The sequence below is a fragment of the Sebastes umbrosus genome, chromosome 7 (assembly GCF_015220745.1).
Source record: "Sebastes umbrosus isolate fSebUmb1 chromosome 7, fSebUmb1.pri, whole genome shotgun sequence".
Taxonomy (NCBI): domain Eukaryota; kingdom Metazoa; phylum Chordata; class Actinopteri; order Perciformes; family Sebastidae; genus Sebastes; species Sebastes umbrosus.
Window position 1 is genome coordinate 27,270,814 of NC_051275.1, and position 12,858 is coordinate 27,283,671.

The following is a 12,858-nucleotide window of genomic DNA, read 5'->3' on the forward strand; positions in this document are numbered from 1 at the left end:
CTGTGAATATCTTTACTGATTCTGCCTATGTTTGTAATGCTATACACAGGGACATGTCTGGCTGGGTTCAGGCAGGGTTCAAAACGAGTGGGAATAAATCCATGGCTCATGAAGGCCTCATGAGGGATTTATTGGCTGCCGTCCACCTTCCGGAGAAGGTGGCTGTGATTAAGGTTAAAGGGCACTCAGAAGGGAGTGACCCGGAAAGCATTGGGAATAATGCCGCCGATGAAGCAGCTAAGGGAGCTGCAGGCTATGTTGTTAATAGTATGATGATGTTACAGTTTAAATTCGTTTGATGAACTGGGTACCTTTTTAGATGATGTGAAAAAGGCTCAGGAGGACGCTCCTGGGCATGAAAGAAAAGCCTGGGAAGATGCAGGTGCCACTAACTGTGTGTCAGAACTTTGGACAAAGGATGGTAAAACAGTTATGCCAAACAGTTGGATTCCAACTATGTTGAAACAAACCCATGGGCTATGCCATGCTGGTGTGGCCATTATGATGTTTGCCCTTGATGCGTGGTGGTTCCCGCAGAAAAGGAAGACTGTTGTGGACTATGTCCAAAGGTGTGAAATATGTCAAGCGTGTAACATCAGACCTACAGACAAACCACCGGTGGGCAAATACCCTAAACCCCAGGGACCTGGGGAACAGGTGGTCATGGATTTCACGGATATGGGTGTCCGGGTGGGAGGGAAACGATTTTTGTTAGTCATAGTGGATGCCTTCTCCAGGTGGATAGAAGCCTATCCGACTGGAAAAGAGGATGCAAAAGCGGTCATAAAATGTCTGGTGAATGACTACATTCCTAAACACGGTTTCCCAAAACTCATTCGGACTGATAATGGCTCTCATTTTAAAAACAAACATTTGGGAGAAGTAGAGACTGTTTTGGGTCTGGAACACAAATATGGCTCGGTGTACCACCCGGAATCGCAGGGAAAGGTCGAGAGGGCTAATAGAACCATTAAAGGGAAGTTGTTAAAAGTCTGTAAGACCACAGGAATGTCCTGGCCTGATGCACTCCCTGTTGTTCTATTATCCATTCGCTCTTCTGTTAACTCGTCAACAGGGCTGACTCCGTTTGAGCTTACCTGTGGCAGACCCTTTCCCGGTCCTTTGCATCCTTTCTGTGTGCTTCCCGCTGTTGGGTACCGCCCCTATTATCAGTCGGTTAATGCTATTGTTTCAGCTTTCTCCTGTCCAGGTGCTCCTTATCCTGCTCCACCTCAGAGGTCAGAACTCAAGGCGGGTCCCCCTGAACACCTCTGGTTGAAGGTGTTAAAGAGGAAGTGGTCGGAACCACGTTGGACGGGACCACATCAGGTGACAGCAAGGACCTCCACAGCGGTTCAACTGAAAGGGAAAGGCTGCGTCTGGTGGCACTTGACACAGTGCTGTTCCACCAACGGTCCACCACCAGGAGGCGATCTCATCTCCGGCGGCATCGATACAGGGGAGCCAACACCGCCGGAAATCGCTCTGCAGGGACACCAGTCATCGGAACAGCACCTGGGGTAGATGCAAGCGTCACTGCAGGGACACCAGTCATCGGAACAGCACCTGGGGTAGATGCAAGCTTCACTGCAGGGACACCAGTCATCGGAACAGCACCTGGGGTAGATGCAAGCTTCTCTGCAGGGACACCAGAGAAGACCAACTGACAGACACGTGAGATAACAACATCACGGTCAAAAACATTGAGTAACTGGTTGACTTTTTGCATTTCCAGTAAAATAAAATTGCATGTAAATGAGTTGAAAGAGATACAACAGGGTAAGAAGGTTTCAAGGTCTTGCTGATTTTACAGTTAAAATACGGCTTACAAGAATGAATAGGTAACTCTTCAGGTGGACATATATTCCATTATTTTTTATTTTTTTACTGCTTTACAATATAAAGGTTGTAGTACTTTTCGTGCTCCTTGTTCTCCGTCATATAACAACTATAGTTTAGGGGACCAATGGGGAGGGAATGATTCTTATAATATTAATTCATACTCTCATATATTTTGGTAAACGTATGTGTGCGTTACTTAACTTTAATTAATCAACAAAAGCTCGAGAAGAATAACAAGGTGAGTATGGGGACCGTATGTAAGGCCCTGGTAGTGGTGTTATCTCTGCTGATTGTGGGGGGATTGTTCTTCGTTTTCGAGGGCTTACCACAGTTGCGTAGTACCCAGACAACTAATCATACAACTCCGACTTTGACACGTTCCACTCTAATATCACACCGAAGTAAAAGATGCACTGATGACGAATGTGACACAGGGTACGCCAACGGCCAAGGGCCTGACGTGGACGAAACAATCAACATTGTACTAAACTATACGTTAAACGCCAAAACAACGTTTCAATTTGATCTATGTGATGTCATAAAGTGCCCCCGACCCGAACCAAGTTGGCAGCATACATATAATTTGTACCTGTGTGGTCACGCTAGCGGATGTAGAAGTTGGGAGGATGTATTTTCATACTCTGGGTCATGGGTAAGAACTAGTGTATCAGGATATTATGACTCAGAGGCAGAAAAAATGAGTGTTGTTCAGGGATCAGTATCAAACTCCTATACACATGGGAAACAAACCCTTCTGCGGTATAATCCACTGTTGGTAACATTAAACGGGCTACGGTATAATCCGTTTCAATGGGGACAGGGAGAGAAACCAGAGAGAGGATATGTCACATTAGGAGTCGACATGCCTGGATTAGACCAATATGGTACTATAAAGATCTTATTTCAGAAACAAACAATCACTAAGAAACCCACCCCCGCTCCACGACTCCTTGACGACAAAGTACGGTCCTTAGATTTCACTGACTTATCCACTAATGATATCATACGCATAGCAACGAGGTATGGAGATAGAAATATGTGGTTAGATTGGATGACCTTTACAACTAAACAATATGATGCTGATAATTGTTTTGCCTGTTCCACTGCCAGACCGCAATTAATGATGGTACCAGGTCCTGTACACATGGACGATCCAGAAGGGCTTAGTTGTATGTTACAACTTATTACTGCAGGAGAGAGAATCACACAGAATTGTACCCATCTCGATTCATTTTATCCTATACTGAAAAAAGAAATACAGCCACCAACATTTACCATACGCAGAGGGGATTATTTGTGTTTTAAACGAACTGGGCAAATACAGGTGACCAGGGGAGCAGTCACGTGGTGTAACACCTCATATGACGTGACGCATAATACTACTTCAGGCAAATGGACCCAAGGGCGAGGTGACTTGTTTTGGTACTGTGGGGATCAGACTTTACGGGTGACTCTGCCAGCCAATTGGTCAGGTGTGTGTTCTCTTGTGCGGTTGGCAGTTCCGATGTCCATCATTGGGGTTGGCACAAAACAAGCGGGAAGAATGAAACGAAGCTTCGACGTCTCTTTAAATAATCCTACGTATATCGATGCTATTGGAGTACCTCGGGGGGTGCCCAATGAGTACAAATTAGCTGATCAAATAGCGGCTGGGTTCGAGAACCTGCCACTTGTCTCTGCCGTGTTTCCCATCACCCCCAGCAAAAACGTCGATCGTATTAATTACATCCACTATAATGTTCTCCGCCTCACTAATCTCACTCGGGATGCCATAGCTGGTTTAGCTGAACAACTAGCTCCTACATCCCTTATGGTGATCCAGAACCGAATGGCTCTGGACATGCTATTAGCTGAGAAGGGAGGGGTTTGTACCATGTTTCAGGATGCATGTTGTATTTTTATTCCCAATAATACTGCGCCAGATGGGACAGTGACTAAAGCCTTAGAAGGACTTAGGACTCTCTCAGACAAAATGCATGCAGATTCTGGTATAAACAACCCGCTTAATGATTGGTTAGACAGAACATTTGGTAAATGGAAGTCCATGATTGTGTCTCTGTTTTCATCCATTTTGGTGGTAATTGCATGCTTGGTCCTATGTGGCTGTTGTTGCATTCCATGTTTTCGCAGCCTGACGGAAAGACTAATCGTTACTGCAATAGAAAAACAACGTCCCAACAATCCCCCTCCGTATCAAATGAGCATGTGTAGCACCAGCATTGAACAGGGAACGTGGGGAGGGCCAGGGTTCCTCAACATGGAGTTTCTGTATCAAGAAACCGAGGGTTCCGCAGAAGGGATGGTGTGATTTCATTTTAATTATGTTACAGGAACAGATAATACAAGGATTGTACCGTTCTTTGATATTTCAGTGTGCCAAGGGTGAACTTTAATAAGTTCAAAAGAGGAAATGTTGGAAATATCTCAGGATGTATTTTAAGATATGTCTCTGCGTAAGTAGAAAATCTAGTGTTACGTATGAAGTAACTGGGTCTAATCTCACTAGCAGACTGGTAGACGCCTAGCTATCAGAAAACCGGTTGAAATTGGATAATGACTTGCAAGGAATGTATGTATTTATGAAACAAAGATAGTCTATCTTTCTCTTTGTTTGAGTCTATACACTAATACAATCAAGTAGAAGTAGAGGTAAATAACATAAGGGTGTAAGAACATAGAATTATAATTGATCATACTAATAAAGGGATAATGTATGTAGAATATCTGTTTTATATGTAATAGTAATTCAATTGTAGGACTGGGTAATAGCATGTATGGTATGTGTGTACAAGTGTCATCTTTATATCTTATCGAGCCTGGGACAGAGGGAGGAAGGGGGTAGGGAACAGGGTGTTCTTGCAGAATGGATAACGTAGAATGGAGTCAGAAGTAGCAGAAGTGAGAGGTCATCTAGGTCACAAGAAAAGTAACATAACAAAGCTATGGAAAAGTACTGGGTCTTGCCCATTAAGAACGCCCTGTCCCTCCTTCAGACCCTAAAGGTGCATAAATATCAAGTGTAAAGAACGACTATTCATTCATTCTCTGCGAACTGACCTCCGTGCTGCGTGACGTCAGAGACACATTGATGAATCCAGATCTGTTGTAATAACTCTGTGCAACTATTGATGAGTATATCTTCGGAATAAATTGTTTGACTTTAACTAACATAATATCTTGTGTATGATTTATCTTTGAGCTTGTAGCTGCTTAGAAGACAAACCAACACGCAGAAGGTGAGACATCCCTGAGGGGATTTCCCTTCAATAGGCAGGAACACCTGGGAAACCAAATAAGGAACAAGGCAGCTAAATGGTAGGCACACTCCTGTCTGTGAGACTTACTGTCACTGATACATCACTAATTATACTAGAGAAAAATCACAATCTCTTACCTGCTACTGGACTACCCTCCACTCTGGCCAGACCTGGGTGTGTCTCGTTGGTTACCGTGGCAAAATAATACAGGAAATCTACACTGCTGTCACCTGGGGGTGCAGATCAAAGACAAATATTTGTTTCTTTCCTCAGTTTAAGTGCAGTTAAATAATAACAAATGTGTCTAACATGTTTTTATGCGTCCGCGTCTGCGACTGCTGTGGCCAGAGGCATTACGTTTTCAGGACGTCCATCCGTACGGCCGTCTGGCCCATTCTTGTGAACGCGATATCCTCTTGGACTCAAGGATGAACTGATTAGATTTTGGTGGTCGAAGGTCAAGGTCACTGTGACCTCACATCATCCAATTCTTATGAACGTGATATCTCAAGAACACCTTGGTGAATATATTCCAATTTCAGCACAAACGTCCACTTTTATGAGGGGTGGAGGAAACAAAAATTGCGTGCTGTAAACAAAACACCGATTTTTATCAATTCATTTTTGTTACCTCCACCTCTCATACACTTGGAATCAAGGATGAAGTGATTAGATTTTGGTGGTCAAAGGTCACCGTGATATCTGTCCCATTCTCGTGAACACAATACTGTATCTCAGGAACACCTTGCGATCGAGATGTTTTGGCTTCACTTTTGATGGGCTGTCATGTCGCTACATGCGCACCCTACAGTGGCAGCCTGTGAAAAACGTTCCTGAATGTTGTGGCTGTAAATGCACTGAATCCAGGTGAAGAGCCTTTTTTTAAGTCTTATTTTGATGCAAAGATTACATTAGCAGGAATGTGGCACGACATCTTTATTAAAATGGGAAAGTGCAATAAACATATTTTGTCCCTAAAATCAATGAATTATCGTGATAAATAATCGTGATCTCAATATTGATAAAAAATAATGGTGATTATCATTTTGGCCATAATCGTGCAGCCCTAAATTATACATGTTTTAAGTTTACATTTGGATTCAAATAGGAATCTGATAAACCAGCATGATAAAGCTAAAATAAATAAGACATGTCTTGCTTGTCTTTGACCTTTGGATGGTAGACTTAAGAGAAGCAGAGAAAGTAATATCACAATCAGTAACCCACCCGCTTAGTACCCAATCTTAGTTGTTATACACATATTGCAGTTGACAAAGAGTTCAGGATCATTTGACATTTCATATCAGCTGGTGGTGAGCCGTTGCAGATCTTCCCCTCCGATGTGCTGCAGCTCAGTTTCTCTCTTTTGGGTCAGTGAGCAGTCAGGGTCGGGTCGGCACAGATGATGAAAACGCTAAGAAATTGAGAGAAATAATCACCAATAACTTGAAGCAAATATGTAAAACAATAACTATCACGTTGTTTTGAGGTGGTTGCATAGTATGTGTTGGCTGCTGGCTGTTAGATCCTTCAGAATATAGTTTGTACTCTGGAAATCAACATTATGTACTGTATATATTGATTAATAAACCTAAACATTTCACACTTTTAAAGACCCTCACTACAACATCCTCATAATAATAATAATAATAATCCTAAAAACTACAACTCGTAGATGTCAAACGTAATTTATCTGTAGAATCTTTTCGGACATTTTATAGGAAGCTTCAGCTTCTTGAAGCGTTTTAGAGTGGGTGTGGTGATAAAATCTGTTTAACTACAGACATACATTGCTCTTTTGCTTGTTATTGGAACATACTCAATGTATTCATTATTCAACACCATGTCATTCTTGAATTAATTATCACAATTAATTTCACAGTTGTCCCACCTGACTGAGGTTCCCAGTCCCAGTTCCCAGTTTATACAGCGCCCATCCCGGTACAAGTAGGATGGAGGAAAGGGCCAGTACCCAGCCCAACACGTACGCCCAGGCTGGGTATACATACCAACGATTAAAGGTCAAAGGTTGGTACTTAACTAAAGAACATATAAAAGTGCCCTGAGAAAACAATAGAGAGAGAGATTCAGTAGTTGTCTGGACATTTCAGTATTAGAATTTAATCTAGCATAAAAACCCAAAGGACATAAAACATATTCAGGTGTACATGAGGACCAAAGCTGTGTTCATTTTGCTTATATGCAACATTGAAAGTGACTCACCATTGAGACCGCCGGTGTGAGGTAAAGCCAGCAGATTTTAAAGAACGGGTTGGCGTGCACACCTGTCATGTCCTTAATGATGCCATACAACCGATCTGCCCCTTTTCATAGGAGATGAGGTTGGATGATCAGTATAAAACGAACAGGTCAAACAACACGTTCTCATCCCAGCTCATCACATACCGACGCTTGTACAGACCCCTTGGCATCGTAGTTTTAAGAGCAAAAAGACACCCACAGGGTGGTGGATGGGTCCAACAAACACATGGCCCGAGTTCACAACATTCAGTTTCATTTTCACTGCACAAACTTAGTAGTTTTAAGCCCAACCACGTAGTTCTCTCCTAAACCTAACTACGGGACGTGACAAAGCGGCCGTATGTGACGAGTTGGGATATTACTCAGCCCCGAGGAGCTTTGTCAAGTCTGAGAATATAACCCTAATGATGTCATCAGGGTTTTGATGCATTATGGGAAATGTACCATTCAGCGTTTGTAGAACTCAAGGGACTAAAAGTCAAGATATCTCAATATCTCAGCCTCTGCTGCTTTGATTTTGATCTTTCTTTTTAAATCGGTCCTTTATTTAGGTCCAATATGAAATTGCTGAAGACAGTGCCCCTTTAAAAAACAGCATACCTACCAAATATCCATCCCAGTGCCAGAGTTTCAAACACACAGAGGAAGAGGATGCAGCCTCCGTTACAAGCGTAGTAGTCAAACATCTGGAACACATACATTCCTCCCTGGAGGCAACAGCAAAGACATTTATTTGATTCATTTTACTTTATACATCAACCTCAGATGCATGGAAGCCTATTCCTGCTACTTTTGTCACATAATACTGTATATAAACTTACTATATGTTGTAATAATTAAAATGGCTTAAGCTGAAAGCATCTTGTTATAGCGTAAGGATAAAACAAACATCATGTTATAAAAATGTCATATTTTGGCAGCGAGACATTGCCATAATGGATTAATAACTAATAAATGTACATACAGTATAAGACTAAATACTGACCTCAGTGATCATGACGAGCTGAGCGAAGAAGCATGTGAGGCAGAAGAGGAGGAGGAAACGTTCCCGTCGGCCTGCCCTGCGCATTACTTTGGGAAACATATCTGTGATGGATGTCATCATCACCTCCATGGCAACAAACTGTACAGAGAAAAGACAGAATAAGCACATTTCCAAATGTGAATATGTTCTTCCGCAAAGGGTTCATCAAGTGTTCGTCTTACTTGTGTGTCCAGACCCAAGAGAATGAGCATGACAAAGAAACAGATGGACCACAGTTGGGGAAGAGGCATCATGGCTACAGCCTGAGGGTACGCAATGAACGCCAAACCTGGACCTGGAACACAACAATGACTCGTCACCGTCTACTATCTGCCTTTGTTTAACCAAGGAGGAAGAGGAGAAACACCAAAGCACAACACCGTACTGAAAATCTCACGTGTGCCTCAAGAAAAAGACATTTGCAGAGAACTGGATGCAGATTGTAATGGCAAGAATCTTTGTCCCTGAAAACAAAAAGGCCAGATTGGCAGCTTTATTCTCATGATCATGTACAGTTTTTCTTATTTCTTTCATAATATTACCCGATGTGGAACAAAAAAGGGTGAATATGTGAAAAAACACTGAGTGAACATGATTGTAATATTTTATATCTAGAAGTGCTTGCTTATAATAATGTCTATTATATTGTTATAGCATAGATGTCTGTTGATAGATATGTACACATGTACCCTTATATGAGATGTATCAGTTTGAATCTGAGTGTCTGCTGATGATTGAAGGAATGTAGTTTGTACTGATATGAAACCAGTCTGATTGTGTTTGTACTGTAAACATTTGGGTAGGGAAGAGATGTGAGCACAGTTAGGGCTTACCATAACTACATGAGTGACAATGAATGTGTTTACCAAATGTTACTGTATGAGCCCATGCACACACTGGCTGAGTAACTGTCAGTGAGCTTGTCATGTCTATGCTTGTCCTAAAGATGGCAGCAAATATTTACCCATTGTGGACTAGTGCTGGAAGAAGTAGTCTTTCTAGTTTTAACTAATTTATATACAGTTAGATAGTTTAGTCCTGCGGTTTCTGATCTAGAATGCTGTATAATGACGGTCATGTGGTTACAAAATGTCAAATATCATCATTTTAAGCTTAAGGGTTTATTATTGAAATTGTAGTTTAACAAAAAAAAATCATAGGCTGTAGCACGGTGCCAGAATGATGTGATGCTCTGTAACATATGGGTACAGGAAGATGAGGTTGCATCTTTCTGAATACCTCCACTGGCTTGCTTTACCTGACTCGGCCACTTCTGCAATAGGAACGCCCTGCTCATGAGCCATGAATCCCAGCACAGAGAAGACTGCAAAGCCAGCTACCACACTGGTACCACTGTTTAGCAAACACAGCCACAGACAGTCCCTGCAAAACACAAAAAACATGCGCGTACTCTATGAATTCATAGCATGTAGTTGTTAAAGAGGAACTATTGTGCTATTGTGTTTTTTTCAAAGTCCACGCCAAATAGAGTTACTCTCCCTCACAGAAACACTGCTCCTAAACTAACTGAAACGCCTTGATTGAAGTCCTGCCTTTTCTTCTGTAACGTGGTGATGTCACCAAGTAAGACATTTGCATAATACCTGCCTAGCAGCTAGTTTGGCACGACCTCAACTCAAACAAAGCTAGTTAGAGCGGAGCTGGAACGGAGTTTGTCGAGTTTGGACCAGTATGAGAAAAATAATTTGTTTTTTGAACATTAAAGCATGTAAACATGTTGTAGTAGAAAACCAAAATACAAGTATGCACCTGAATATGAGCATAATGGGACTTCTTTAACATGTTGTCCTTGTCCTCTGGTATATCTGTCAGAAAAGTTGATGTCAGAGCATCAATCTCAGTCACACATTGATTTAATACTTACTTATAGCAATTGTTGTTGTAGGTGTTGTAGCTGCCGAGCACAGTTAAGGCGCCCGCACCCAAACTGTATGAGAAGAAGATCTGAGTCCCAGCCTCCAACCAAACCTGCTCCAACAAAGCAACAGTGAGTAAATGTGTCCATGAACTCAACACTGTTACAGTATATCATCAAGCTCCTACCTGGGGGTCTTTGAGTCGTGAGGGTTCAGGCAGAAGATAAAACTGTACTCCTTGTAGAGCACCAGGAAGTGAGAGTCCACGGATCAAAAGAATTACCAACATTGCATATGGAAAGGTAGCAGTAAAATACACCACCTGGAAAAAAAGACATCAATTTAAGGCATTTAGAAATACACTGTATACACTTTTTACCACCGTTTTAGGGCTTATATACATACCTTTCCTGTAGACCTGACCCCTTTCCAGACGCAAAAGTAGCAGATGATCCACACTGTAATTAGGCACAACAGCAACTCCCACCTGATGCTGCCTATCTCCTCAATCCCCCCTGAGATAGCCAGCACTCGTCGTCTAGAAGGAATAATAGGACTCATTTTGGCACATTTAAAAGACCCATAGAGGCTTAGTTTGTTCATCTATATGCAGACTTACTCCCAGAACTCTGTGGCAGCAGAGGTTGTGTTCGTCTGGTTGGTCCATTCAGAGGTTTTATTTCGCGTTGAAAAGTCCACGCAGTCATCTGAAACGATAGTGAGAAAGTAAATGATACTAACAATCACAAAGCAGATGTATAATGTCTTCTGTGGTTATCTTCAGGGTTATCTCGCTTTGAGACTTAATATTTTTAACAAACAGCCTGCATTACAAGCTATTGGTGTGGAGTTGAAAAGATTTTTTTCCTTAATTCGGACCGCATGAAATGAGCATCATTGCGCGTCCCCAGAATGTTCCACAAGCTTGACAGCTGTGAGTACTAACAATGCCCATGTTCTTTGTTTACGTTCATTATGATATGTTTACGTTCATAATGATAATTTTGGGGGAGTGACTTTGGAGGGAGACCTGCCTGAAGGGACGGACTGTCAGTGACTTTCTCTCTAGATTTAGAGACTTTGAAGCTAGTTAGCAGTTTATGCTGCCAGCTACTTTCATTGGAAAAGAGTCGGAAACGCTGGGCTTGGTTTTTTGGTTGGATAATTTTTTAAATCTAGCGTACTCTTGCTAGTTTCTCAACATAACCAACTCTACCTTTAAGGGGTAAAAGTCAGGATATCTCATCTTTTGTTGCTGCCATTTTGACCATTCTTCTTTAAATCTGTCTCTCACAAGTCCCCCAACGTTATGGAAGAGCAAAACTAAATCACTGGAAGGGTCTTTTAATTGATGTAAAAGTCACTGAAGTGTTGATATCTACTATCACATCATCAGGCCTTCATCATAAATGTTAGTAGTCTGTTACAAGTCAACTTTAATGCATGTGAGAGTATCAGTATTACCTGTGTTCCAGTAGTTGTTGCAGCTGGCCCAGGGGAGCTGTGAGCTGAAGGAGAACACCAGGTAGAACAGAGCCCAGGACAGAATAATGATGTAGGTCATACAGGTGTAGAAGACGATCAGCTGCCCACCATAGCCAATACCTGCAGGGCCACATTTGGTACTTTCTGTTATAGACAAACATTATGAAAACTTGACCTCTGAGCCTACTGCCCTTGTTTAAATATTTAAAAGATTCATTGGAATAAGGGTCACTGAGGCAATGCAGTTTGTCAATGTTTGCCCTGTGGTGAGAATGTGTCTTTAATACGTTGTGTTTAAGTTGGTGTTTGCTCCATTCAGTTTCTGAGTGGGTAATGTGTTACTGCCTCACACATTCACCCTTTGTGTGACTACCACAATGAACATTGAACTACTTTAAATGGAGAAAGAAACTTTCCCACAACGGTAAAGGAGCCAATAATGAAGCTACCAGCTACTCCTGGAGTTAATCAGTCATTTAGAGATGGAGCATACCTTCGGCCAGTGGGCATAGCTTCCTCCAGCAGGTGATGCCGCCCTCCTGGGTGTACTGGCCTACAGTCGTCTCCAACAGGAACAGGGGTACGCCGTACACCGTGGCAAAATAATACAGGAAATCTACACTGCTGTCACCTGGGGGTGCAGATCAAAAGGCAAACATTTGTTTCTTTCCTCAGTTTAAGTGCAGTTAAATAATAACAAACGTGTCCAACATGTTTTTCAGCGTCCGCGTCTGCGACAGCTGTGGCCAGAGGCATTACGTTTTCAGGACGTCCATCCGTACGGCCGTCTGGCCCATTCTTGTGAACGCGATATCCACTTGGACTCAAGGATGAACTGATTAGATTTTGGTGGTCGAAGGTCAAGGTCACTGTGACCTCAAATCATCCAATTCTTGGGAACGTGATATCTCAAGAACACCTTGGTGAATATATTCCAATTTCAGCACAAACGTCCACTTTTATGAGGGGCGGAGGAAACAAAAATTGCGTGCTGTAAACAAAACCCCTCGATTTTTATCAATTCATTTTTGTTACTTCGACCTCTCATACACTTGGAATCAAGGATGAAGTGATTAGATTTTGGTGGTCGGAGGTCACCGTGATATCTGTC

General features: G+C 42.2%; 1 protein-coding gene across 1 annotated transcript; it reads right to left on the reverse strand.

Moving 5' to 3' along the window:
- Positions 1-6,332: 6,332 nt before the first annotated feature.
- Positions 6,333-12,333, reverse strand: LOC119491990 (sodium- and chloride-dependent GABA transporter 2-like). Its single transcript, XM_037776282.1, has 13 exons — positions 12,241-12,333; positions 11,727-11,867; positions 10,882-10,969; positions 10,668-10,800; positions 10,450-10,584; positions 10,271-10,374; positions 9,644-9,768; positions 8,568-8,680; positions 8,347-8,484; positions 7,966-8,068; positions 7,323-7,423; positions 6,991-7,161; positions 6,333-6,513 (listed from the first exon to the last, which is right to left on the reverse strand). Exons 2-13 carry the CDS (start codon positions 11,824-11,826, stop codon positions 6,403-6,405), a joined length of 1,422 nt encoding a protein of 473 aa, XP_037632210.1. The 5' UTR covers positions 11,827-11,867; positions 12,241-12,333; the 3' UTR covers positions 6,333-6,402.
- Between the last annotated feature and the right edge of the window lie 525 nt (positions 12,334-12,858).

What these genes read in the sequence shown, in the direction of transcription:
- LOC119491990 (XM_037776282.1), bottom strand. Translation starts at nt 11,826, where the DNA reads ATGACCTACATCATTATTCTGTCCTGGGCTCTGTTCTACCTGGTGTTC. An exon ending in GCTGCCACAGAGTTCTGGGA is followed by an intron (nt 10,801 to 10,881) that starts GTAAGTCTGCAT and finishes TATTCCTTCTAG; the next exon opens with ACGACGAGTGCTGGCTATCT. An exon ending in GGACTGGGAACCTCAGTCAG is followed by an intron (nt 6,514 to 6,990) that starts GTGGGACAACTG and finishes TCAATTTCTTAG; the next exon opens with CGTTTTCATCATCTGTGCCG.